The 25,127-nt window shown below is 37.3% G+C and overlaps 1 protein-coding gene across 11 annotated transcripts in view; it reads left to right on the forward strand.

Annotated features, from left to right (window-relative positions):
- The window catches only part of Ndae1 (Na[+]-driven anion exchanger 1), a 39,900-nt gene that overhangs the window by 2,484 nt on the left and 12,289 nt on the right, over window positions 1-25,127 (forward strand). Inside the window, exons 1-12 of one of the 11 annotated variants that reach the window (XM_043431470.1) lie at window positions 1,793-2,285; window positions 9,194-9,348; window positions 10,797-10,931; window positions 14,169-14,234; window positions 16,849-16,987; window positions 17,216-17,435; window positions 19,698-19,821; window positions 20,682-20,867; window positions 23,092-23,199; window positions 24,141-24,244; window positions 24,548-24,733; window positions 24,846-25,052. In XM_043431470.1, the coding sequence (XP_043287405.1) occupies window positions 2,266-2,285; window positions 9,194-9,348; window positions 10,797-10,931; window positions 14,169-14,234; window positions 16,849-16,987; window positions 17,216-17,435; window positions 19,698-19,821; window positions 20,682-20,867; window positions 23,092-23,199; window positions 24,141-24,244; window positions 24,548-24,733; window positions 24,846-25,052 (1,650 nt within the window). In that variant the 5' untranslated portion in view covers window positions 1,793-2,265. Of the gene's footprint in view, window positions 1-1,792; window positions 2,286-8,039; window positions 8,271-8,382; window positions 8,403-9,193; window positions 9,349-10,796; window positions 10,932-14,168; window positions 14,235-16,848; window positions 16,988-17,215; window positions 17,436-19,697; window positions 19,822-20,681; window positions 20,868-23,091; window positions 23,200-24,140; window positions 24,245-24,547; window positions 24,734-24,845; window positions 25,053-25,127 lie in introns of those variants that run through there. The other 10 variants (XM_043431461.1, XM_043431462.1, XM_043431467.1 and 7 more) reach the window with 10 other exon arrangements.

Consider the following 25,127-nt stretch of genomic DNA (forward strand, 5'->3'; position numbering starts at 1 on the left):
AACGTCACTAGTCCCCACGAGCATGCACAAGACAATTTCCGGAATACGATTAGCGCGAGGAGCAGGCGGCTCAGGCGCTAGTTTCTCGGACAAACAATCGAGCGGGAGGCAAAGATTTCCTTTTTTTAACGCTCGTCGTTACTTTCTATGTCAACACACATTTCCCAAACGCCTCGAAAAAAAAGCGAGTCTTTGGGATCGTAAGTGATAATAAAAAAACGATGTCGATGAAGCCTGTGAGCACTCGAGATAAGCTTCGTCGATCATCAAAATATAATTCCCGATGATAAGCACCCGCGTTTGTACAGTCACCGAGAACGAAAATATTCGAAAATTTCAACGTTCCCTCCACTAATTTGCTCCGAAACACACTTTGGTCGAGTGAAGCGTCGCGTCGGTTTGGAAAAACTGTAAAAATGCGATTTCCGGCGACGAGTTTGAAAAACTTCATAAAACCGTGATTCTTTGAAGCTAGGCGAATCGGTATTTATTCATTAATCCCGATTCGTTTGCTGTTTCTATTTAACGGTTTACATACGGCGAGCAGTGCCTAAAACGCGCTGAAAGAAAAACTGTTTTTAAAGTGTTAGCAATAGAAATCAATAAAAATAATTTTCACACATTGTTTAATAGTTTTTAAACTTTGTGATAAAATTCATTACATTTTTTTCAAAAATTACAACATAAAAAATCACGTTTCCCGAAGCACTATGAAAAACAAAAGTTGCTCCACGGTCTGCATCATTTCTTTTTGAAATGCGTTGATAGATCTGGATAACCTAAATAAATTATTGTCAAATAAAGTTGTAGTTATAGTCTGTCGAGCCGGATTTTTAAAATTCGAAAAATTCCAGCAATTCCCAGCAGTTTTATGATAAGTGTGTACTTTGTGTCATTAATGTCATACTTTAATTGCGTTTATTAAATTTTTTAACCACAATATCCAAAATCCGACTCGACACACTGCAGAGAAAACGTTTTTTATTTTCACAATCGCGACTTTCACGAAAATAGGCCTAAAACTATAGAGAATAATAACCCGTAAAAAAATGAATTTTTTGAAAATTCTGGACGTAGGTACGGCCTTAAAATTGAACGTCATTAATCAACGCTGATGAATCGGCCTGCGCGAGAGGTCTTAAATAAAAATTGTCGGGTTCGTTTAATTATGTAATAACTCTAATTCCAGCTCGCACGTTAACGTTGGCTGTCACTCTCAAAAGTATTTTTCACGAGTACAGAGATAAAAATTTTGCAAAAATTACAAAACTAAACGAAAGTTGAGGATCATTTTTTTCTCCCAACTTTTGTCCTAACACAGCGTTAGCGGACCGACTCAAAAGACCTCCAAAATCTTCAATCTTTTCATAACCATTAAACTTCATTTATGCTTAATTGTGATGTGTGAAAAATCGATAACGATTCAGCTCCAAGTCGATCGCTTCCGAGCCCCTTCAATCTTCCATCGATTTCTCACTCTTCGCTTTCTGCTCTCCACGCATTTCACAATCCTGCATAGAACACTGCGACCTTATCAACTCCGTGCTCGTTCGCTCTCTCGCTTCCCACCTCGTGTTCTCTCCCTCCTTTGCCCCTCCCTCTCTCGATCTCTCTATCATTCGTTGTCTCTTTCTGTGATTAGGGACTCTCGTGTGTACATGCTTGGAGCGTGTGGCCTGCTGTGCCCCGACTGGAACTTCGGTCTCGTCTCTTGGTTAAAAACAGTGTACTCCACGCGAAGCTGTCAGTGCGTAAGCACCTCATGAGAACTGTTAGTTCCCTGAGCCTGAGGCCAAACGCTATAAATCGATCGACGTAAATAAGTCGTTGAAAATTGTAATTTTTGAAATTTTTTTCCCATTTTTTTTTGTCTTATTGAATTTTGAAAAATATTTCATGTATTTTTCATATTTTTGTTTCGAAAAATTCGATTTTTTTTGTCGCCCTCGAATCGGGTCGACTCGACGATCGATCTGAGTCGCTCTGCATTATTCCCATTTGGCGTCGACTCAAATTGCTGAGTTATCGGAAAGTGATTTCTGGCAAATGGTTCTCAACCGCCTCCGCCGAAAACAACTACTGTCGATCCACTCACAGATTCTTATCGCGAACTCTACTAAAATATTGTGCATGGAAAGTGCGGTACGGGGTTTCAATCTTCGTCGATTACCTGACTTCGTTACTAATTTCTTTATTTTTACTTCAAAGTGTCACGAGTGATAAGAAAACTTGATTTTCTAACGCGAGGTGAACAAACGGATAAACATGAATCATCCGAAGCATAAGTACGTTTTTCACACTTCCCTTTTTATTCCTTATTTTAGTTAATTTTTTTCTTCAATCAATTTCATATTTTATCCACTAAAATATCACGAATTTTGAGAGCTTTCCTAATTGCGTGAGAAATAAATCTTGAGATTCTTATTCAGTTTGAGAATAAAAACGATTCCATAACATTTTGCTGCTGCGTGACTCACCGCAGCAAAGCATCAAACTGCCCCCAAACAGATGAACATGAAAAAACATTGGAGGAAAACAGAAAAACATTGAGACTATTTTTTTGAACAGAGATGACATTCAGAGAATACGAAATCAAATTTCTCCAAAAAAAAAAAAAAATTCTAATAATAATCAAACGAGTGGATTTCAAGAGCAGAGTTGCAGATTTCATTGCTGCTTGTTACATATTTCAAAGTGTTTCAAGGCAAAAATGTCGGAAGAGTTATTTCTGTACAACTCGCTGAAATAACGCGTTGCACTGGTATTTTTTTTACCTGGGAAATGAAAAATAAAATGGGCAAAAAAAATGATAGTTGTGATCAGCAACAGAGACGGTTTCTCATAGAAATTAAACGAGTTATTTATTCATCGGTTCGTTCGATGCAACGACGAGAAAAACCGTTTCCAAGAACGCTCGTAGCTCGTCTCCGTAGTGCAGAATGTTTATTGAATATTTATGACGATTGTGGACTCGACACGGAGATCTATGAATAATACGCGGACACTTTTCCAGCTTAAAGCCCCGAACGTGTCGTTCAAGTTTCCCAGCTAGCTGTCTCGTGAGTGAAATTAATCAAAACCTGATCCGGTGTCGAAATTGAAATTCTCAGCTCGTTTTCTTCTTTACCACGACACTCTTCTCACTTTTACTTTTTAAATTTGAAGCACTTTTTTTTTAGAGAATTGAAAGAATTTTTTTTTAAATGTTTATTTAAAAAAATCTTTTTAAAATATGCCTTGAATCTTCTCGGGGATTGGACTCGAGTTGTATACAATGGAACTAATCGATGATAAGTTTTTGAAATAAATTATTACGCAAAATCACCTGTGGAGACGAGACGCAAGTGTTGAAAAATCGGCAAACAGTTTGTCTCGTTTACAAAAGTACACATTTTGTCACGAACGAAGATATACGAATGTTGATGAGAGAGAGAGAGAGAATCGAGTGATGGAATTCAATCGAGTTTTTCTGCTTGATAATTCATCGTCCAACAACACTGAGAGATTAGAAGAATTTTTGAAACTCATTACCAACAGCTCAGGCCATCGCATTTCAAGTATGAGATAATTCGGAATGTGAAATTTGAGAATATAAAAAAATGTAAATGAATATTTGTAGTATTGAGTGACGATAATAGCGACGAAACAATGTGAAAATGTGATAACAAATATGAATAGCTACGAGTCCCGATTTATGGTGAAAGGGAAAATGGTGAGAGGATTATAAATATAATGAAAATTGTCGTTATACCCTGGGAAGGAAAAATATATGAGAAAGTGGTAAAAAGGGAAACATGAAATGGGTGCATCTCATCGTCGGCGCCTACACGATTTCGCTGAGGTTCAATTGAGAGCTTGCACAAATTATTCTATTTCATGTAGCTCAGTTGAAAACGTGGCAAATTCATAGCAAGGTACTAACGAATGAATTTCCGACCGGACGTGAGTCGAGCCGCTTCTCCATTAGTATTTTCATGATAAATAATTTTCGAAAATTGTAAAAAGTTCAACCCCCACAGCCATAAGTTTATGTTTCTAGTCCTAAACTCGGCTCTTTTAAGGTTGTTGTTAAATCTGTTTAAAGGACTGGGGCAAGAGACGAAGCTCGTCCGCTAATATATCGAGTAACCTCAGTAATGCTACCTTAAAGATACCGAACGATACGTTTATTTCAATTACTTAAGGTTTATGAAAAATGTATTCTCGCTAATTGAAAATTGCGTTGAAATTGCGTTTTTTTTTCAGTAAAATCATTCTCTATACATCGTCCTGATCCGATCTGTCGTTTTTCAAAAATGAATTTCTTCATTAATGAGAGTGATATAAGGAAAAAAGTGTGAAGATAACGACTTCGTGTCATTCAACCGATCCAATAACATTTTTACTCAGCTTCGACACTTAATTTCTCCAAAATGAGTTCTGTAATCTCAGTTTTCACTGAAACAGTCCATTCGGGAGATATTCATCAAGAAATAGAGACATTTTTATGGACATCTATTGACTTCAAAAATTTTAAGGAACAACCTTAAACTGAAGAAACTTTCAATCATTTACTGGTGTCACGATAAAAAGTGATGCTGCTAACCTCATTCCGAAATCGTGAAAACACGAAATCGTTAAAAGAAGCTGCTAACCTTCTCATAAATATAGTAAAAAAACTACGCGCAGCTCAATTTCTGTCTTCCAACGCAAACTTATAAAAAAGCACCGACACTAATCATTTTCAAGCATAAAATCCTCTTCTCCCCAAATTTCCATAGTGGACTTAAACTCTAACCTTTTCACTAACCAAAGAAAAGTGAATTTTTGAGTTACCAACTAAAAATCACACCTTCGACGAAGCATCAACCCGATTGAATAAGACTCAACACGTTCACGATTTTTCCTCATTCTCAGCCTCATTAAAAAAAAAAAAAAAAAAAAAAATAACACAAACATGGAAATAATATTCGACCATGATCTTTTGGTTGCTCGTCAAATACCCAGCCCTCTGGGACTCACTCCGCAATAAAACATGCTTCCACAGTCTTTTCATAAACGAAGAAAAGTCCATTTTTTTCTATCGAAAAAATAATAAAGTCGTGTCTATACCATCGTTACGTCACAGCCTCGATGCTCTTCGTTGTACAGTTTAAAAATCTCCACACAATGTTGCAGCCTGTGAGAAATCGTTTCACGTGTCGATAAGATCGTATCGAGCAGAAGCGTACACCCACACCGGCACAGATAAGTCGTTTCGCGTGAGATTAGTTATAGCTTCGAGCCTCTCGCCATGAACTCATTGCGAGCTCTCGTATGTTTAGATTCTTAAGCTTCTTTCATTCATGTGTGCAATTAACTGCGCGAACTGTGCATGTGTGCGCCTACGATGAGGTGCATTACCAGCTTGGCTATCAAAATATCGCAATAAAAAAAAATTTTTTTTAAAAAATAAAAAAAATTTTTTAAATTTTAAAAATAAAAAGACGGAAGTCTTTATAAATAAGGAAATAAAATCATCGCACGAGTACGTACGATAATCGGTTTAACCATGCAGTCTTTTCCTTGTGTAGAATTCACTTGATAATTTTTTAGTCTCTGCGATAACGAATCTGATAGCAGATTTCGTGGGTCTACCAAATATTTCGATTTGGTCGGATTTGGTTGTGAGATTGGTGCTCGTACGTTGAAAATCGTTGTGGATTTGATTTGACGTTTTCTCATGGACTCGAGGGGGCCATTCGTGTTCGAAAGGTCGAAAAATATTCGTGAATTTACTTGTCGAATGGTTTCGAAGGTCGCTCTTTCTGATGGAATAATTAACATTAAACTGGGATCTCTTATCATAGTGTTTTTGCTGAAAGGAAAAGCTTGAAAAAGGGAATTAAAAGAAGATGCTTTCGAAATGGAAAGTGAAGAGAAAATTATGAGATTTTGTACCGATTTTTGCAGTGAAATGAGTCGCATCTGAGCCGAAGCCTGATGCACAGTTCTGAACGCTCCGATCGGCAAAACCGGTTTCTTCAGTCGCCGAGGCACAAAATGTTCTTCGCACTGCAACTTTTGTCGCCAACAATTATTCTCCCCACTTTCATTATTTCCTAGTTCAACCTTTATTTTTTCACTGGGGAAAACACAATTATTTTCGTCATCAAAAAAATAAAACGCGTCCGATATTCTATGACGTTCCGAGCACTGCTTTCGAAAAAAAATGCAAATTGTCCATTATATAAAAATGAAATTTTCAAAATAATAAACTTCGAGCAAGAAAAAATATATTTCCTCGACAAGAATAACCCTTTTTCGTCAACTGTCATCTTAAAAATGGCCGCGAACACCAAACACTACTATTCCAGGTCCAGCCTCCGGAGGAAGCTTCCAATGAAATTATTTCACTCCACTCACCCTCGTTGATCGTATTTCTTACTTAATGAGTTTATTTTTCATCGACGGTACTTCTCTCAACGTGAAACTTTCTATGCATATACGAAACTAAATTGATAGAGGCGCTTATGACGACGACGACGTCGACGAAGCCACGTCGCTGCGTTACTCGCTGGGGGCTCGTCAGTCTTCTCTAGACGTTGATTACATTGCTTATCGGAAGTGGTGAATAAAAGACTCTAAAATACCGCACCGTCCACAGTAAAAGCTTCTCCACACATGCCACTCGCGCACTATTGTCATCCAGTTCAAATTGTAAAATGATACGAAAGCCGTTACCACCGTTGCGTTAGTAAACTTATTAAGGAGGTTTTTACGAAAAATGCGTTAACAAAAAAACGTAGGGAAAAAAATTCGAGTATCGATATCAACTAAATGTTCTATTTGAATTTCGAGCCTGCAGCGAGGATCCCTCGATGAGGGGAAAAAAATGAAAAGAGAGATCGAAAATTAGTACGATTCTTTACACATTTCCGGGCTTTTCGAGGCTCTATTCATGAGCTCGGAAAAACTAGGAACGAGTTTTAAGGGGGTCTTGCTTTGAAGAGTCAGAAAAATCGATTGTTTTCGGGAATGTTTTTCGATCGGAAGTAACTGACCACGGCGAGCTTTTCTGTACAGTTCGAAGGATATTTCAAGGTTACGAAAACGCTAGTTTAATGTGAGAAATACTATTTTTGACACGGTTTATGGGCAAAGTCTGATTGTCACTATGTATTGTTCGAAGGTCGGATGAAAAATGGTCCAAGCTTATTCTGAAGCTTGAGGCTTTTAAGGGTCGTAGTTTGACGGTTGGATAATTTTCTCCCAAGAAAAGAGTTAGTCTGATGTCTGAGCTTGCAGGGGTCATAGTTCAAAGGTTGGACAATTTTCTCCCAGAAAAAGTGCTAGTCAGTGAGCTTTCAAGTGACATAGTTTCATGGTTGGATAATTTTCTCCCAGGAACAAGGCGATCTCTCGGTGCCTGAGCTTTCGAGGGTCAAGTTCGAAGGTTGGATAATAAAATGTCCAGAAACAGAGTTAGCCTGATGTTTGACCTTCCGGTGGTTACGTTCCGAAGGTCAGATTAAAAAATCTTCATAAATAAGATCAGTTTGATGTCCGAGCTTTCAAAACTCGTATCTCCAAGGTTCCATATAAATTTTTCTATAAATAGGGTTAGTAGAGCAACTCTACTGCGAAGCCGGTATAATAACGAATGAGCTTTGAGAATTTCGGTCGATATTACTCCTTTAGGGGGTTAATAGCCGATAAGAATCGTGCTAACCTTTGCGTGCCAAAGGTAAGGTCGACCTCTGCGTTTTAAGGGTGGCAAAAAAGTTCCATTCCGTGGCCCATTGCACACGGATGAGTGACATTGACCCGAGAAGCTTTTTTGCAGATCAATAAATAAGCCAAGAAATTCGTTAAGGTTCAAAAAATGCTGTTGTAACAGCATTTTCAAACTCGAGATTCAATTGGGGCGTTTCGCAAATGACTTTGTGGTGTCGGTCACCCTGTAGATCACTTTTGTCAACTCGAGCTTAATTCCAAGCGCTTCGAGCCACGAATATACAAGCATAGGCAACGCGTGCGCACTCCCCCACAACGTTTACCGTAGCATTTTAGTTGCTAGTTCGCAGCCGAGGAAGCAGAATCTCGAACACGTGGAATTGACAGCTGTCATTCGACTGGGATCAAGAATCGCAATAAACTTCGTTCGTCAATCACTTTGATTTTTCTTTCTCCACTCGATATAGTATTTTCACTTCGTTGCTTATGGTCAGTGTTTTCGGACATGGGAATTCGATATAAATTTATTGGCGCAGGAACAGCAGTACTATTGATAGGATTTTTGGGGCTTTGATGTGAGTATGTTTTGTGAGAAACTTTTTTCATTTGATGACGAAAAATTCACTCGAAATCGAATGTTTTCAGGGCTGACTAAAACTCTGAATAATTTTAAGGGGGAATATCGGTGTGACAGGCTCAAAAATGAGGTATTTTTTGAGACTTTTTTTGAAAAAAGGCCTCGACCAAATTATTTGAAGTTTTGTGTATTAATTATTGGAGCGCTCGCAAGATGGGGTTTTACAAAAAAAAACTCCCCGACGGTCGACAGCACAAGTGCCACAGCCAGCATGTGAAATGAAAAATTCAAAAAGATTATTAAATTATAATAACACAGCTGTCGCAGCATCGTAGGAAATTTGAAAATTTTGATTAGAAAAAAATGGCAGCCATTGAGACGAAAACATTGGAATTTTACACAAAAATTTTGCAGTAAATTGTTAATAAAAAAAAGCAAAGAGTTCAAAAAAACTGTACGATGCGACGATAGCGATAAGTTTTCTGAAGAAAATCCTTTTTTAATGAAGTCGATTGGACAAAATTTGACAGATTTATAACAGATAAAAAAACATGCTTTTAAGAAAAACGCGTTTCAAGTTTTCTGAGGATAAAATTCAACGATGTTACTCAAATATTAATATAAAACAAGTTCTTACCGATTAGTCGGCTATCCCTCGACCATACAGAACCTCTTTTGCCCCCTTTTTTCACACTGAAATCCCCCTTAATCGAACTTCCACATCCAGATAAAAACACCCAAATTTAAGGGCAAATCACTCTAAAAAAAAAATGAAACCACATTAATGAATACCTTTGGTACATCCCCAAAAGAATTCAGTCAGCTGTAAATCGCTGCATGAACGTCAGTGGAGATTTGGATCACAATGCAAACTCCTCGTCGCTTCTATATTCACAGTTACTTTTTTTTTGCTCGTTCCAGGCCGTGGATGCAGCCTGGCATAGGAGCCCCACCTCCAAGAGGTGGTGGAGGAAGACCAGTGATCGGTGCACCTTCTAGTACCGGCGATGAAGAAGCGCCGAAGGATCCAGGGGCTCGAATCACTCATCAATCTTACACCGAAAAAGATTATGAAGGTAAATTCAGAGTTTTACCAAAACTCGATCCTCGATTCATCATTTTTTTTATTGAAAAATTTGGAATATTCTGTTGTTAAAAATTATTATTATTTTCATTTATTTCAATTATTGTTTTTAAAATGATTATTTATTTTTTTAAAATATTTTATTGAATTTTTTTAAATTTTATTACCGAATTCTATTGTGCAAAAATGTATAATTTATCTCAAAATTCATTATTATTTATCGGTTTTATTGAAATTCAAAATTTATTCATTTGTCAAGAATGATGATTGTTTTTATGTAAGTTCGAAGTGATGAATGAGCTTTTCCAAAAATCGTGAGACATCATTTTTTTAATGTGGATTTTATGTTTGAAATATGGCAAGATTAATTAACCTGGAAAAGCGATGGTTGGGATGGCGAGAAATGGTTTCGTAATGTCGAAACGAAAAGAAATAAAAAGCCACAAGCTTTGCACTTTCGTAGGGTTTTAATTTAGGTTCTCACTTGAAAAAAACGTGCCTCGACGGTCGCGATAATCGATAACCGATAATCGATAAATAACTCCGAATCGAAAGTTCACCAATTCAAATGATATTCTTGTCGAGATATTTTTAAAAGTGGCCTCCAACGAGGTGGAAAACTGCAGCCTTTCGAATGATTAAATTCCGCCCACCCTCGCTTCGTTTTGGACTGATTTTTCAAATTGAGCAAATAAATTATTCTTCAAATTCGCCGCAATGAATTAAAGTGCTTGCATTTTAGCTTGGAAGCGCGGTTCGAGTTGTTGTAAAAGAGAATTTTTCTCCCGACAATCTGAGGTCAAAATATTTTGTCCAAGTCGGGTTTCGTTCCTTTATTTTGCCACCGAAGCTCATCGCATGGCGGATTGCATGTCGATACTGTGAAAAGGCTTCGAAAATCGTTATCCCTTTGACCCAAACGATGCTCGCCACTCGACTCGCTACAATCTGACCTCGGCCCGGTTACTAATACTCAAACTGCATCGTCGTGATTGCGAAAAAGATTGGATAGACACAAAAATTAGAGAAACTGACCCTCGACCACGACCCCAGTCGCGTTATTCCACTCCACGTTTTCCAATAACAATTCAAAAAAAAAAAAAAAAAAAAAAACTCAAAAGTTTTCATTTTTTACAACTGTCTCAAGAGACTTTGTAATGGAGAACGAAAAATGCTCATTTTTCAACAAAACAATTATTTCACGTCCCCAAAAATGGTTGTTTCACAGCTGATGAAGCTCGTAGGAAAACCGTGCTGAAGACCAGACACGTCGTGCTTCATTTTCGTCGAAAATTATTTGAAAAATCTCATCCAAAATGAGAATGATAGAATCCCAAATTTGTCCTTTCCATTCCTCCCTTTTCCAGGCTGAAAAGCCTGGGCCAGAGCTCCCCGATGGAGGCAGCGAGTGAAGAAACGGTTTTTTATCTTTTCCTCAAGGTCACAGGGCACACACCGTCTACGTCGGGGTCCATCTTCCTGGGGAGAGAAGACATCGAAGACATCACAAGCACCACCATTCGAGTCGGCCAGCCTCTTACAACGGGAGCAAAGGAGAGCCTGACGATCGGCCGAGTAAGTTGATAGATAACGAGATAGCGATCGACGGAGAGACAGATAAGAGTGAAATATTTTGATACGTAGGGCAAGCTCATTGTGCGCGCGCGCGCGCGCGCGCGTTCGTGTGTGTGCGCGTGTGTTTATGAATAAAATGAGACGATAAATTTTGATGAAGCTTGTGACGATCGCGTTTCGTGTCTCACGTCGTTGTCAGACTGCCACTGTCTATTGGCGCACTAACTCGAGTCTATACCTGTACACAGAAGACACTCGAGAAATTATCTAATCTATGAACAACGAGGAAATAACTTGTAATAAACTTCAAAGTGATAATTGACCTTACCGCTCCATTAAAATGCCGTCAATGACATCTAACAGATGACGAGTGCCCTTCAGGTATAGCTCGCACTTATTATAAGCGTTCCTTACCAAGTAATGGCCACGTTTTCCCCTCGCTTATATAGGGTGTCCCGTTATTGTCATCCTCCCACGAGCGATTGCCGTTTTCATTTACTTGCCTTTTGCCAATTTCAAGGTATTTAACCAATAAATTTCACGTGGCTTTCAAGCTATTCTCGGAATGTTCATCTTTCGGCGGCTCTGAGCCAACGCTCTGTGACCGTTTTTCCCCAGGACTTGGTCGTCGCAGATTCTATGAAAATTACTGTGGCTGCGTCGGCTGGAAGTGCGCGAGTGCTATGAAACCTCGAAGTTTCTCCCGAATTTTAGTTTGCCGGCGAAATTGATGCTTGACGGATCTACCTTAATTAGATGGGCAAGAAAAAAGATTATTTTCACGAATCTTTTTGACCGGTTGAAATCATAGAAATGGATATAAAGAGCGTTGGGCCTTAAAAATATACACTTTTAAAATACATAACAATTTTTTTTTATTTTCATTTTACTCAGTTTTCGTACGGAAAAATGGAGGAGAAGACAGGTCCAAAAAAAGATGGGTGGACGCTGTTGATAAAATCTCTGGAATGGATGATCGTGGAAAAAAATAAAAATGGTTCTAGATAGAATAGGTAAAATTATCATACGATTATTTGTTTTTTCAAAAATTACAAAATGCCGACCATTTTTCTAAAAAATATGAAACAAACGCGTTTTTTCCATCGTTTTTTGCAAAAATCAAATAGTTTCGCTCAAAATTTCAAAATTCTTATGATACACGCTATGACTGTAGTCAGAAAGAAAGTGTGGTCAAATTTTTGTAAGGATCGGTCGAATAGTTTCGGAGATTTTATCAACGAGCCGTCGAGAAACGTAATTTTGAGAAAAACGCGTTTAAACAAAAGCACGGTACCGCGCTATACTTTCGGAAAATGCAATAAAAATATCGATTTTTGAAAATTCTAATTAGGGAAGACCCCTTGAGACATTTTTATAGTATGTTTTTGAGAAAATCATTTTAAAAATTAGAGGAAATTTTACTTTTTTCTGGATTTTGGATTTTTGGCTTCTTTTTAATTGAGAAATTATTTCGTGGCTCTTCCAAGCATCGAAATGAATTTTCAAAGCCTTGATCGATTGGGAGGACTTTCAGTAACATCAAATTATCGTGGGAAACGCAATGAAATTCGTTTACTCAGCGAAGGTAGATTCGAGAATTCGCAGTTTTCGGCTCCAAGAATAATTTACATTTCAACAAAAGGGAATGAGTAAAAAATTTGAGAGAATCGGAGTTTCATTAATTTGGCTACGACTCGTTAATCGAACGAGAAATTTCGTCGAATCCACAAATTTTCATTAGTGAGAAGAAAAACGAGAAATCAATGTGGATAGAAGTACGAAATGAGAAGAAAATTCGAAAAAACATGGTCGCTAAATATTGATTGAAAATCGCAGCCAGAATGGAACGAAATGAACCAAGTTGAAGTCATTCGTTGTCATCGTACCGTTGTAATTGACAGCAGAAAAATACTGTTGAAAAAACAATGCGAGAATGACAATGGTTTACTTACAACGGCCAGTGAAATGTATTCGGAATGAAATTGTATCGTTACAACGAACTGCTCTCGACAGAGGAATTAAAAGTGGATTGTGCCCACGCGAAGAATAATAAAACGAAATGCTCGGAGACTCACGTGCGACGTGACTTGGTCTGTATCATGCTCAGCCGTCCGGTGAGATGGCAGCGATCCAATAATGGCAAAAATGTACATCGCGGAGCACTCGACAGAATTATTAACCCTCCAACGCTTCATTGGCAGCATGGGAACTCCAGAAAGCGAGAAAATATTTTTTCATATTGAAATTTATTTGTTTTTTTTTTCTCCTATTTCCTTGAATATCGATAAGCCGAACATTTTTCATCAGTTTAACAATGGAACGAGGTAGTTCCGGACGAATACTTAAAAATCGACTGGTAAAATGGATTATTTATAAAACAAAAAGTCTTCGATTATGGGAAAATGGGAAATTTTTTAAATTTCTCAAAATTTGTATTTCTACATTTTTGCTCATCTTTTCGTGCTATTTTCCAAAAACTTTCTTCGGTGATCCTCAAAATCTTTATTTATTGAATTTTTTAATGTCTTAATTTTTGATGAAATTCTGTCGACGATAAATGTATTCGATTTTTCGACATTTCATAAACTCGAGTGAATTCGAACGTCCATTGGCCAGCTCATTGTCATTTGGCTCGATTTACAAGATTTTTTTCTCATAACCAAGAAAGCGAAACCATTGACTACCGCGAGAATCAATAAGAAAGGAAAGAAACTAAAAAAAAGAAATCATACGAAACAGGCGAGAGACTGACCTTACGAAAAGCCTTTAAAATGCATAAAGCTCTGTGGAAATGTATGTGGTCAAGTGTGGGAAGCTCTGTCGTTTAATAAAAGTTTTAAACAATCTTGAATCTTGATGAAAAAAAAAAAAAAAAAAAAAACAACAATTTGTAAATACTTGGAAGTCAGAAGAAAAAAAAAGTCGAGTACTTCGATCAAAATTTTTTTGAATTGCTCCGTTCCATTCCAATTGTTTTTTAGATTGGTTTCTCCTTCGTACGAATTTTTTTTAGTCGACAATTTGCAGGGGAAAATCATAAATTTTTTTTTTTTCGAGCCCTCGCTGAAACGTGAGGACAAAAAACTGACACAGAATTGCCTCGTGCCAGAGCCACAATATTCCATGAATTTTCATGAATTTAATTGACAAAAAAAAATTTTGCTGACCAAAAAAACGCAGACGCCCGCTTTTTTCTATGGAATTTTCGAAGAGAGGTAGAAATCATTGACTTTTCAGGACATTTGGTGCTTGCACGGAGGGCTCGCCTCGCTAGCATCTGCGATCCCGATGGCGAAACTATATGTAAGCGAGACCGTAATCGATGTTTAATCAAATTTCTTTCTTTCGTTATATCAAGATAGTACGTAAGATCGAGAAAAAGAAAACAAAACACCCACGGAGCACTTTGCTTGGCTGATTTAACAGACACACGATAATGCACGGTTTAATACACTTTAAGGCATTTCAAAGTACACGGAAGGTGATCGGGCTGGCAGTACTACGGAGAAAAAGCATCTTAAAAGAATAAATAATAAAAAGTTTTCGCTTCCAAAACTTGTTTCAGTTGCTTATTTCGATGTGTTTGAACTCCCGAATTTCCAGGAGCCTTCAAACTTTTGTGAAAATCTCATAAAACCTTATTTTCTATAATCAACATCCAAACTAGGGTAATGCAACAAAATCGATATTTTTTTTTTCTCGGAGCTCCAACGGAAATTCTTAGTACGTCAAAAAAAGGAATTTTCCCAAAATTTCAGATTTTTAAACAATCTTTAAATAGATCTCTTTTCGATATTTTCTTTTTTTTTCGTCCAAATCGGGAAACGAAATTTTTTTTTGATGGATTCAAGAATCTAATAAAATTTTGTCACTCTGAAAAAAATTTAAAGGTTACCCCTGAGAGTGACAAAATTCTATTAGATTTTTATGATTCCATGGAGCACTAACTCTGCCTGCTGAGAACGAAAAAAATAATTTTGCTTCACGATTTTTGAGAAAAAGCAGGAAAGTATCGAAAAGTGGCTTGAGCTTCATGTAAGACATTTTTAAAAAATTTGAAATTTGGTAAAATTACTTTTTTTGATGTACTAACGATTTCCGTTGGAGCTCCGAGAAAAAAAATATATCATTTTTTTTAAAGGACGAAAAAATCTTCGAAAAAGATAAGAAAAAAATGAAGAAAATCGAAAATACGTATGCGATGACGAAAACGATCCAAAAACCTCACTTTTTACAAAAGCCTCGTGATATTTTGAATTTTGAGATGAAATCCAACAGGCATTTATAAATTTCACATTCTGCGAAAAAGCTCGCTGAAAAACATCGGTTAGATTCGATTTCGATGTCTTTGCTAAACACTTTGCAAAAAATGTAAATGTTACATCGTCGATTGTCGACAAAATTATGCAGTAGCATTGAGACCGTGGCATGCTCATTGTTCAATGTTCGTTTTTGCCCTCTATATTTATTCTCTCAATGAAATCATGCCGCCAACATTCGTTGCTGATGCACTCATCGTGGCTGGCACATTGTGATTTCAGCTGACTGTATCATCCGAATGTAAATACCATCGAGCAACCTTAAGGGGAGCCGGTGGCCTGGAGCCCTTAAATTTGACGAATTTTTTCACATTTTTTCAATAGTCAGAGCATTCAACTAAAATATAAAAATTTTGGATCTGCGTATTAAGGGATAAAACAAAAAAATTTGAAAAAAATCCATAATTTTTCGTATTTTTGAAATAACGTGGAATATATCTCAAAATATTTGACCTTCAATTATCTGAAAAATGAAAACCAAAGAGAAATTCTCAACCAGTTCGAGTGTACTTATCGCAGGTGCTGAAATAAAAGCAAAAAAATAGACAAAATGGAGTATTTTTGAAATTTGGATTCCAAAAACATGCACACTTTCTTTCATCAGTTTTTTAAGGAGTTTCGGTACAGGCGATACAATGTTGCCATGCTAATCCATGCTAAAAAAATTTAAAAATTCAAAAAGTTCAGAATTTTATAAAATTTGGTGAACATATTCTTTAGTGCCAAATTTGACGACACAAATTTTTTAAGATTTTTCTTCTACACAGTTATCGAGTAATTGATCACTAAAGTTTACGTGTATAAGCATAGCGTTTCCATATATATAGGTATACATTCTCGTAATTACTCGATAACTAGGTAGAAGAAAATTTTGAAAAAATTTGAGTTTTCGCACTTGATGTTGAAGAACATTATCACCAAATTTGATCAATTTCTTAATATTTTGACTTCTGTACTGAAACTCCTTAAAATCTAAACTTAAAATTTTTTTCCACTACCTGCGACAGGTGTATCGAATAACATTAAAATATGAAGCAATCCCGCTGAGTAGCTTTTTTTACTTCACACCACCATGCAGGAGAAAGTAGTTTCGAGAAAAATGAGTTTCAAGATATTAAAAACCATAATTTCGTTTTTTTTTCTAATATTTTTGTCTGCGATATACCTGCAAAATTTAAATATTGCAGTTTACTATTCTCACGAATGAAAAAAAATCCTAAAAATGCGTCAGATTTAAGGGCTCTGGAGCACCAGCGCTCCCAAAAGCTCATGGCTGATTATTTCATCGTACTTAATCTCTGTTCTTTGAAATACGATGGAGGTCGATCGAAAACTTGGTTTCTCATGGGGAAATTCGACTTTAGATTGAAGGATAAAAATGAATGGCTGGCCAACTGAAAGACCAATCCTTCGATCGATCGTCCCATCGTTCCCACTGGTCGTGGCGTTCCAACATCCGCCTCGTTTTTAATATTCTGTCCACGTAGTTATTATTAGCTTAACTCATGAAGTGCAATATCGTCTTTGGAATAAATTCCAATTCGTAGAATAATTCTTTCGCTCGAATCTGACTCTCGTTGGCTTCAACATTTTTTTAGTCACGCCACCAGCCCAGAGAGTTCAGTTTATCCTTGGTGAGGAGGTTGGCGACGATGCCCACGAGTCGCATCCCCTTTTTTCTGAAATGGAGGAACTCGTCAAGGAGGGTGATGAAATGGAATGGAAAGAAACTGCCAGGTAAATTTTATTACTGGAATTAAGGTCAATCGCGATGTTAACCCTGGGTTTGCTGCGGGGAAGCCAGCAATGGTTGCTCACCATATTTTCACCTTGAAGCTATTCCACCAGGAATATACAAATGCAATATCTTTCTTGTGCTTTTTTCGCTACCAATTATCTCGGAGAAGATGATAAAATCGTTCGTCACATTGCGAGTTAGCTTCACACGAACTTACCAATTTAAAGGTGGATCAAGTTCGAGGAAGACGTCGAAGAAGGTGGCAACCGATGGAGCAAGCCCCACGTCGCCACCTTGTCCCTCCACTCGCTCTTCGAACTTCGTAGTTTAATACTCAATGGAACTGTCATGTTGGACATGGAAGCAACCAGCCTCGAACAGATTTCTGACCTCGTTTTGGACAACATGATCAGCAAGGGCGTTCTACCCATTGAAGCCAGAGAAAAGGTTCGACAATCGATATTAACGATTCGTAATATCACACACAGTTTTGAAGATCCATACAACAGGGCTCTTCATCGCATTTCATCATGTACACACAAATCAAAATTCCAACCGATTTCCATTGCTTTTCTATGGATGTAAGATTTTTTCTTATTTTTTCATTTAATTTCAATTATTTTTTATTTTTATTTTAAAATTTTTTTTTTATTTTTTTTTTTTTACTTTTTGAAAATTTTTCTTTATTTTTTTAGAAAATCTTGAAATTTACACAGAGTTTGAGTGACTAGTCGACTGACACGAATATCAAATTTTAAAGTCTTCGTGGTTATTGAGATAAAAGTGCTTAAATATGAAGAAAAATATACAGGATTATAGGGACTGTGCGTAAAAATGAAAAACGTACACAATAACAATAAAGTATAAAATACAGATCTGGGGAAAAATTCGAGACGATTTTCTTACTAGTAATAAAAATATATTACGTTAAAGATTGAACGAATTTCGTTTCTTCTTGGTCTGGGCCATTCCTGTCACAGCCTTCAGTCTTTTTATCAACACTTTTTTCACTATCCATTTCTCTGTGCGCTCTCTAAAGCGATTTTACATAAAAAACTACAGTATTTTAGCCAGGGACGAATGAATTTTTGGGTGCAGTCAGTGATGGATCCCCGTTTAATTGATGGCTTGTAATTTTATTCGTCAAAAAATAAGTTGAAAAAATGTGTTTACAATTTCGAATTAGTAACTGTGAGATTAATTTAGAGTGATAGTATCTTTAATTATGAAGTAAAAACCGAGCCAATTTAGACACCCATAAAGTACGATCCTACGGGCATGATCTACCTTAATTGTTTTTTATTGTTTCTAATTATTCTATGTAATTTTCATTCAGAAGTAGTAAAAGTTGACTTTCAAAGATTTGAAAAAAAAATTTGTTTCGGTCACATGGTGCTGTTTCAATTTGTTGCAATTTTCAAGGTAATTCGTTAGTTCCAACGTCTCGAGCCCAATGATAAGATAATTGAAACCTCGTGTACTTTGACCCTGAGCAAAAAATTTTTTAGTTTGAATTAAATGTGTCCAACGTTAGTTCTTTCGTAGTAGTTTTTCGATTCGCAATCAACTTACCATTTTTCGTGGCAAATCGAAGTTTTCGAGTACTCGATTCTCATCCATCTTTTTTTCACTGATTTTTACCAGTAAAAAGAGAAAATCCCTCTGCACGGTTCAGTGGAACCCTGCAGAGAAAATCGTTCCACGAATTCGCCTCACGAGCCTCATTCACTAGATCCATATCGTATTCGCCAAGTGTTTTGACTCAATTTATCTTACTCGTAAATTTTTAGCTAAATATTACGTGGAATTAGGGAAGTATTTGAAAGAAATAATTCATTACCGGGCCGTAAGTACTTAGCTTATTTCCAAATACCACGCTGCTAAAAATGGTAGACGTTGAACAGCCGATGCTGCTTTTACAGCTTCATATTCTCGGTTTCTATGAGATTTTTGTTTGAAATAACTTTTTCAAGCTTTCGATTAACAGTTATATTAAAATAATAAGAAAAATATTTTTCTCTTCAGCCTCACGATATCGTATGTCAAAAATAATTCATCAACGAATAGATCAAAATAGAAATAATGCACTCAAACTTTTCAGCATTGCAAAATAAATTTGTACATAAAAATTTTATGCTTGTTAATTGAACTTGCACGTTGTCTTCCAAAATCTTCGGTAAAAAATGTTAACTGTAGATTTCGCGTTCCTTGAAACATCAAAATTTCATCGCTCCCCTAATATTATAGAATAGAGAAGCGAGAGTCCCACCAGCATGTGTGTTTAGTCGATCTTTGATCGTTCACTCGAAATGTTTATTGCAGTTTTAGAATCGAATGAAAAGGTCAACAATTTTTCCAAAATATTTCAATTTCTAAGCCAGTTTTTCAGATTTCTACTTTTACCGATCAACTTTTTTATGTCACTGTGACATCATCGAAAAATATTTAAACGAATGTGACAAAAAAATGTTCTAACTCTCGAATAATTATTTCAGCTTTTTCCAATAATTTGCATTTTTTTTTTTTATTAATAAAAAAGTTCAACAGATTCGCTACTAGTCGAAAGACTTTCGGAGTTTCGAAATTTTTTTCTTTTTTTAATATTGTAGTTCTTGGCCACAAGCATGAAATTACGTGAAACTTTTTGTTTGAAAAAAAAAAACAATTTTTTTTTTCAAATTCATCATCACATTCACGTTTTCAAAATAGGTGCGGGAGGCCCTCTTAGTCAGGCATCGACATCAGCACGAAAGACGCAAGGACAACAACATGTCAAGGTTACCCATCATCAGGTCTCTGGCAGACATCGGAAGGAACCATTCGTCATCGAAAAGTAAGAAAAAAAATGTTCATTCCTTAAATATAAAAAATATTGAATTTTATGAAAGCATTTAAACACTGTAAATGACGATATGATTGAAAGTATTTTTTAGTACATTATTGCAATGAGGTTTCGACGGCACGAATCACACTTACAACGACGAAGGAGTGAAACCGATTTTTTAATCGGTATCACAAAATCTGCACTCGTCAACAGACTCAAAGGGCTTTTGTTGTTTATTATTTTCGGGCAAACTGGGTTAATCGGTTTCGTATGAATCATATTTTATTATTTTATGGTACGTTGATTTGGATACGCAGAGAAGAAAGGCTCGGAGATAAATTTTGTTTATTCACGAATTCAGAACAAGGACAGATTCATCTTTGAGTGACGTAGCGACTTTTTCTGATTCGCTTGTGAAGTCATTAATTTATTTCCTGAGATTTCAGAATGTAATTCAATGAGCTTTCAATGATTAAAAAAAATCTAAGGAAAGAATACAACATTGGGGGGTGTTGGAAGATTTTATTGGAGTACGAAAAAAAATGATTTACCATAAAAATAAATTTGGTTCGCTACACAACGAAATCAGATATTCGCAGCTCTGTCTATTTTTTATTACACGATTTTATAGTTTTATGATTTATTTAAGAATTTTTAGAGATTTTTCTCACCTGTTTTTATGCGTTTATAATTATTTATTGTTTATCTAATTAACTATGATTTTATGATTTAATCAAACGTTTTTTTCAGCCTTAACGTTGATTTTTTAAATTCGTTATTTTACTTGATAATTTTTATTTTATAAAACTTTAGTTTGGTTAACACTGGAAATGATTAAAAACAACGCGTGTGCCTCGAACGTTTTGCAGATTGTGACTGTTCATGTGGTATGCAACGTTTGTTGACGTCAGATTTGCAGGAGCGTCCGATCAACGATACTGGCGAGGTTTATGCACCGGCTTCGGTTATTCGTAGCACAAGCTGTCCCGATCAAAAAACCGCTCTCATCTCCAAAGAAGCTAAAGATCTTAAAGGTCCATACCTACTTGTGCCAGGTACTCAAGAGAATTAAGCCAGTTTCGCTTCTTTTAAATCCACCCGATCCACCAGCTAATTAATGTTTTTCATGCTAATCGTCTCGTTGAGTTTCATGTCCCAGCTGAATAACATTTTATCATGAGCAGTTTCCGGTGGGGTCAATACTTGGTTGGGTGATCGTTGAACTAACTCGCGCAACAATAGTTGTGAGGCGGCCAATTTTCCCGAGTTCCCGATGCTCCTAACCGCAGTCGATTAGGAGATTCAGTAATCTCAGTAAAAATTAAATCTTCTTTACCGATGCGATTCTCGCCAGTTTCCCTGGGCCCTCGAGCAACTGCGATACAGTTGTGCACTGGGAAAAAAACAACAGTTCGGGGGAAGGAGCTTAGAAACACATGGGATCCCCGGGGGAGTCGAGAAATTCGAGGCTAAAGTACGAGTCGAAACTAAATCTGCTTTACCGACGGGGTTTTCGCCAGTTTCCCTGGGCCCTCGAGCGGCCGGGAAAAAGTAACAGTCTGGGGAGGGGGTTAGGGGCACATGGGAACAAATGAAGTCGAGAAATTCTGAGCTGTGGCACGATGCAATTATTCGAACGGAAAGCAATTCAAGTTTTTTCGTCGAAGCTGAAAAAATTCGTTGATTTTGAACTTACGATTCGAGAAAAAAATGAAGACAGCCGAGCATTTTTTCTTGAGGCTTTACAGATCAACGTCCCAGGAATAATGAAAGGACAGAATTGTTAGGTAAAGGTTAGTTCGACAAGACACCAAACATTTACTGTTGAACTGAGCATACCCCATGAATTAGGCTCACGTTCGATAACCTGGAAGGTGAGAAGGTCACGCTGTTGTTTCATAAAAATTCCAAAGTTACGTTGTTTTTTCTCGTGTGTTTGTTTTTGTTCTTATTATATTGTTATTTCATTCCGTTTATTTTGATGCTTAACAAAACGTGCTCTTCGAATCCCACTGCAGTATTCACACTTCAGCACACTCCGAGGCTCTAATCTCTACGGATTTTTGAATAATTTCATGTGCTTAAGCCACGGTTCGAAGTTTGAGGGTTCTTTCTTTATTGGAATCCGGATCGGAAATTCTGGCGATAATTTTTTGTCCGGATTCCTTAGATTTAATTGTCAACTTTATCAAAGTCGAAGGATCCGGGCTCTTTTATTCCTTATACCGTTAAAAATATTGTAGATAGCGCAAATACTCATGGAATCAAAGTTTTAGAGCGTCAAATTTCCTAAAAAAAAGTCTATAATTGAACTTTTCCATTCTGAGCGGTTTGCGTTGAGGGCGACTAGGAAAATACCCGTTTCGAATGTTCGTTCGACCATGAGACATATTTTCAGTCCAGCCTCGGGGTTAAACTACTGGAAATGGAAAAATTTCCTCGGAACGTTTTTCATAGAAAATTTGATGCTCTACGAGATCAGTCCTTTGGATTTTTGCCGTATCTCCGTCCGTTTCGACGGTATGCGCCATAAAAGAGAGAATGTCTGCAATCTTCAACTACGAATTCACTGAGCTGAAATCTGATGAAAAATCATCTCTAAACATTTTCACTTGAACTTCAATCTGGGAATTAGCATTCAAAATTTTATACCATGATTCACTCAGTACGTGGTTAGATGCCAAATACTTTCCACTTGCCGTTGACGCAGCTCGCTTTAGTCGAACTATTCTGAACCGAATCGCTATCAAAGATTCAGAATTCGGCTTGCTGTCAGCTGAAACCAATGAATTTTTGACGCTCCTGATACACTATTCACTTGAGCGTGGCAATATATAGTGGGTAATAAAATGATTGGAGCCACCTGCACAAATGAGCGATTAGGTCTTGGAGCAGGTGACCGAGCAAGAAATAAAATGACACTATTTCGAAAACTGTACTTCGGGGATCAATAATTTTAAGGACGTTGTCGTCTCACTCTTTTTCAGCATGACAATCACGTTTATTTTAATTGTATAAACATTCACGTGTGTTCGTACTTTTTAGATGTTGTTTTTATTATTAAACACCCGAAGCTCAAAGCACTTCGACAAAATTTTGTATTTCTGTTTTTCTCACAAAGGCTCTTTCAATTTTGTCACCCACTGTATATATTTTGTTAAATGCACACAAAAGCTGCCGTCCTTAAGATTCGAAATGTAGACCTTCGCCTCGTTTATGTACATACTACGATATTTACGTGTCCGTTTCTTGTTTGTGCTTTATTGAAAAATCGTACAGTGGAAGAATCGAATTCAGTGCCTGTGATCGTCGGGGCTACTCCTGGCAGTGGGGTCGTAGGACTCAATCCCGGTGGCGCTCGCTTTCTCGCTATCCCCGGTAACCCTGGTAAAGGATACGCTTGTCTTTGCTTCTTAATAATTAGGATTTTTATGTTTACCAACGGATTCCAGAACGCTTATCAACCCGGGGATCAACGATTTTACTGCATGTTCAAAATATCATTGTTCACCACAACTATTGCAAAAAAAAAACGCAGAAAACTTGGTCAAAAAACCAAATTCACAATTTCTTTCGAAAGAGAATCTATTTGTAATGGACCTTAAAGTTTTTTCCCAAAAATTCCATGATTTTCATAGCGATCCTCGCCACTTAACGTTCGGTTCCCATTCACCTTGTGTGCAGACACATTCAAAGAGATTTTGTGGAGTTGGCAAAACTGAGTGGGTGTCAATTGATGGTGCATTTAGCAACTTGTTGGAAACAAAAACTGCAAATATTGGGACAATATTTTACAATATTTATACAATATTTTACAAGATTGCAGACCTTTAGAAGCACTTGTTGCCTGCATCAGTTCGAGCCTGATCGATGCAAATTGTTCGAAGTAACGTTCATTGGTAGTTAAAACAAAAGCATCTGCCATTGCTTGATACCTTAAATTGTAATCACAACGAATAATCTCTGGTCGTTCAGTATCCACTGCATTTTCACACTTTCCCTCGCTTTTTCTTTACTGCAACCAATGTCCTTGTGTCAGTAATGTTTTCATTGAAGAATAATTATTCCCGGAATGTGCAATCGCCACTTTGGTCTTTTTCGTCGCTAACACCTTTTGCCGATAGATGTTGTTGTGATATCGAAGGAGAGAAAATATAAATTTTCGACGATCAATCCAGCCGAAGTGTCACAAATCTCAAAACTGTTTCGTTGAATCCGCTCTTTCCTTTGTTGTGCACGATAGTTTTTTTGAACAATCGAGATCACTGAATGAGCGACTGTTGGTTGCAACGAAGAAAGCAGTAGGCAGTAAGCTAGACAATTTACAGGCCAGGAACCAGGAAACAATGGTATGGACCGAAGTCCCAGCAATGTATCCATCAACAGGACTCACAGTGCATCAGGCTTGGAGAATGGTGACGGCAATCACAAGGTAATTGGATAAAAAGTTGATAAAAGTTGAAAATTTGGATGACGCTGAAGTTCGCGACGTTGGAGTCCAACGAAATGATCTGAAAAAGCCTCCAATAATTCCAGTAATTCTCCAATTTCGTTCCCTGCCGAATTTGCAATTCGTAGTTTCTCAACCTGCACCGATACTTGGTGAAATAAAAAATTGGTCAATGCCAAATGTTTTTTTCGTTCATTTCGTTGGAGTCCAACGTTGCAAACTTCAGCGTCGTAAATTTGGTGGAATGTTCGCTAACAGCAACTGGTTTCGTGCACTTGCTACCAGAGCAACGTCCAGTTCATGAGAAAAATTCCACCCGGAGCCGAGGCGAGCAATATTCTCGTTGGTGAAGTTGACTTTCTGGACAAGCCTCTGTCAGCCTTCATTCGACTGAGCCAAGCTGGGATGATGGGAGACCTGACCGAAGTCCCAGTGCCGACCAGGTTCATATTCATTCTGCTTGGACCGACGGTTAGTTGGAATTGCTCGTGTCAATGAAAATAGTGAGGCTTGGAAAGTTGAGTCCGAGTCCAGTGGAGCTTGATGGGATTTCTGATCTCCATGGCAAATTCGATGATTAAAGGGTGGAATCTCAGGCTTCCATGAGATCGGTCGTGCCATGGCAACCTTGATGTCTGACGAAGTCTTCCACGACGTTGCTTACAAGGCCAAGAATCGCAATCACCTTTTGGCTGGGGTGGATGAATTCCTTGATGCTGTAACTGTCTTGCCACCCGGCGAATGGGATCCCACCATTCGGATAGAGCCACCAGCAGCCATTCCGTCACAGGTTTGCTAACAACCTCTCATTCCTACTGAGGTTAATTCTTCATCGATGATCGATTGATCAAGAAATTGTACCCTA

This window comes from Venturia canescens, chromosome 11 (assembly GCF_019457755.1).
Source record: "Venturia canescens isolate UGA chromosome 11, ASM1945775v1, whole genome shotgun sequence".
NCBI classification, from domain to species: Eukaryota; Metazoa; Arthropoda; class Insecta; order Hymenoptera; family Ichneumonidae; genus Venturia; species Venturia canescens.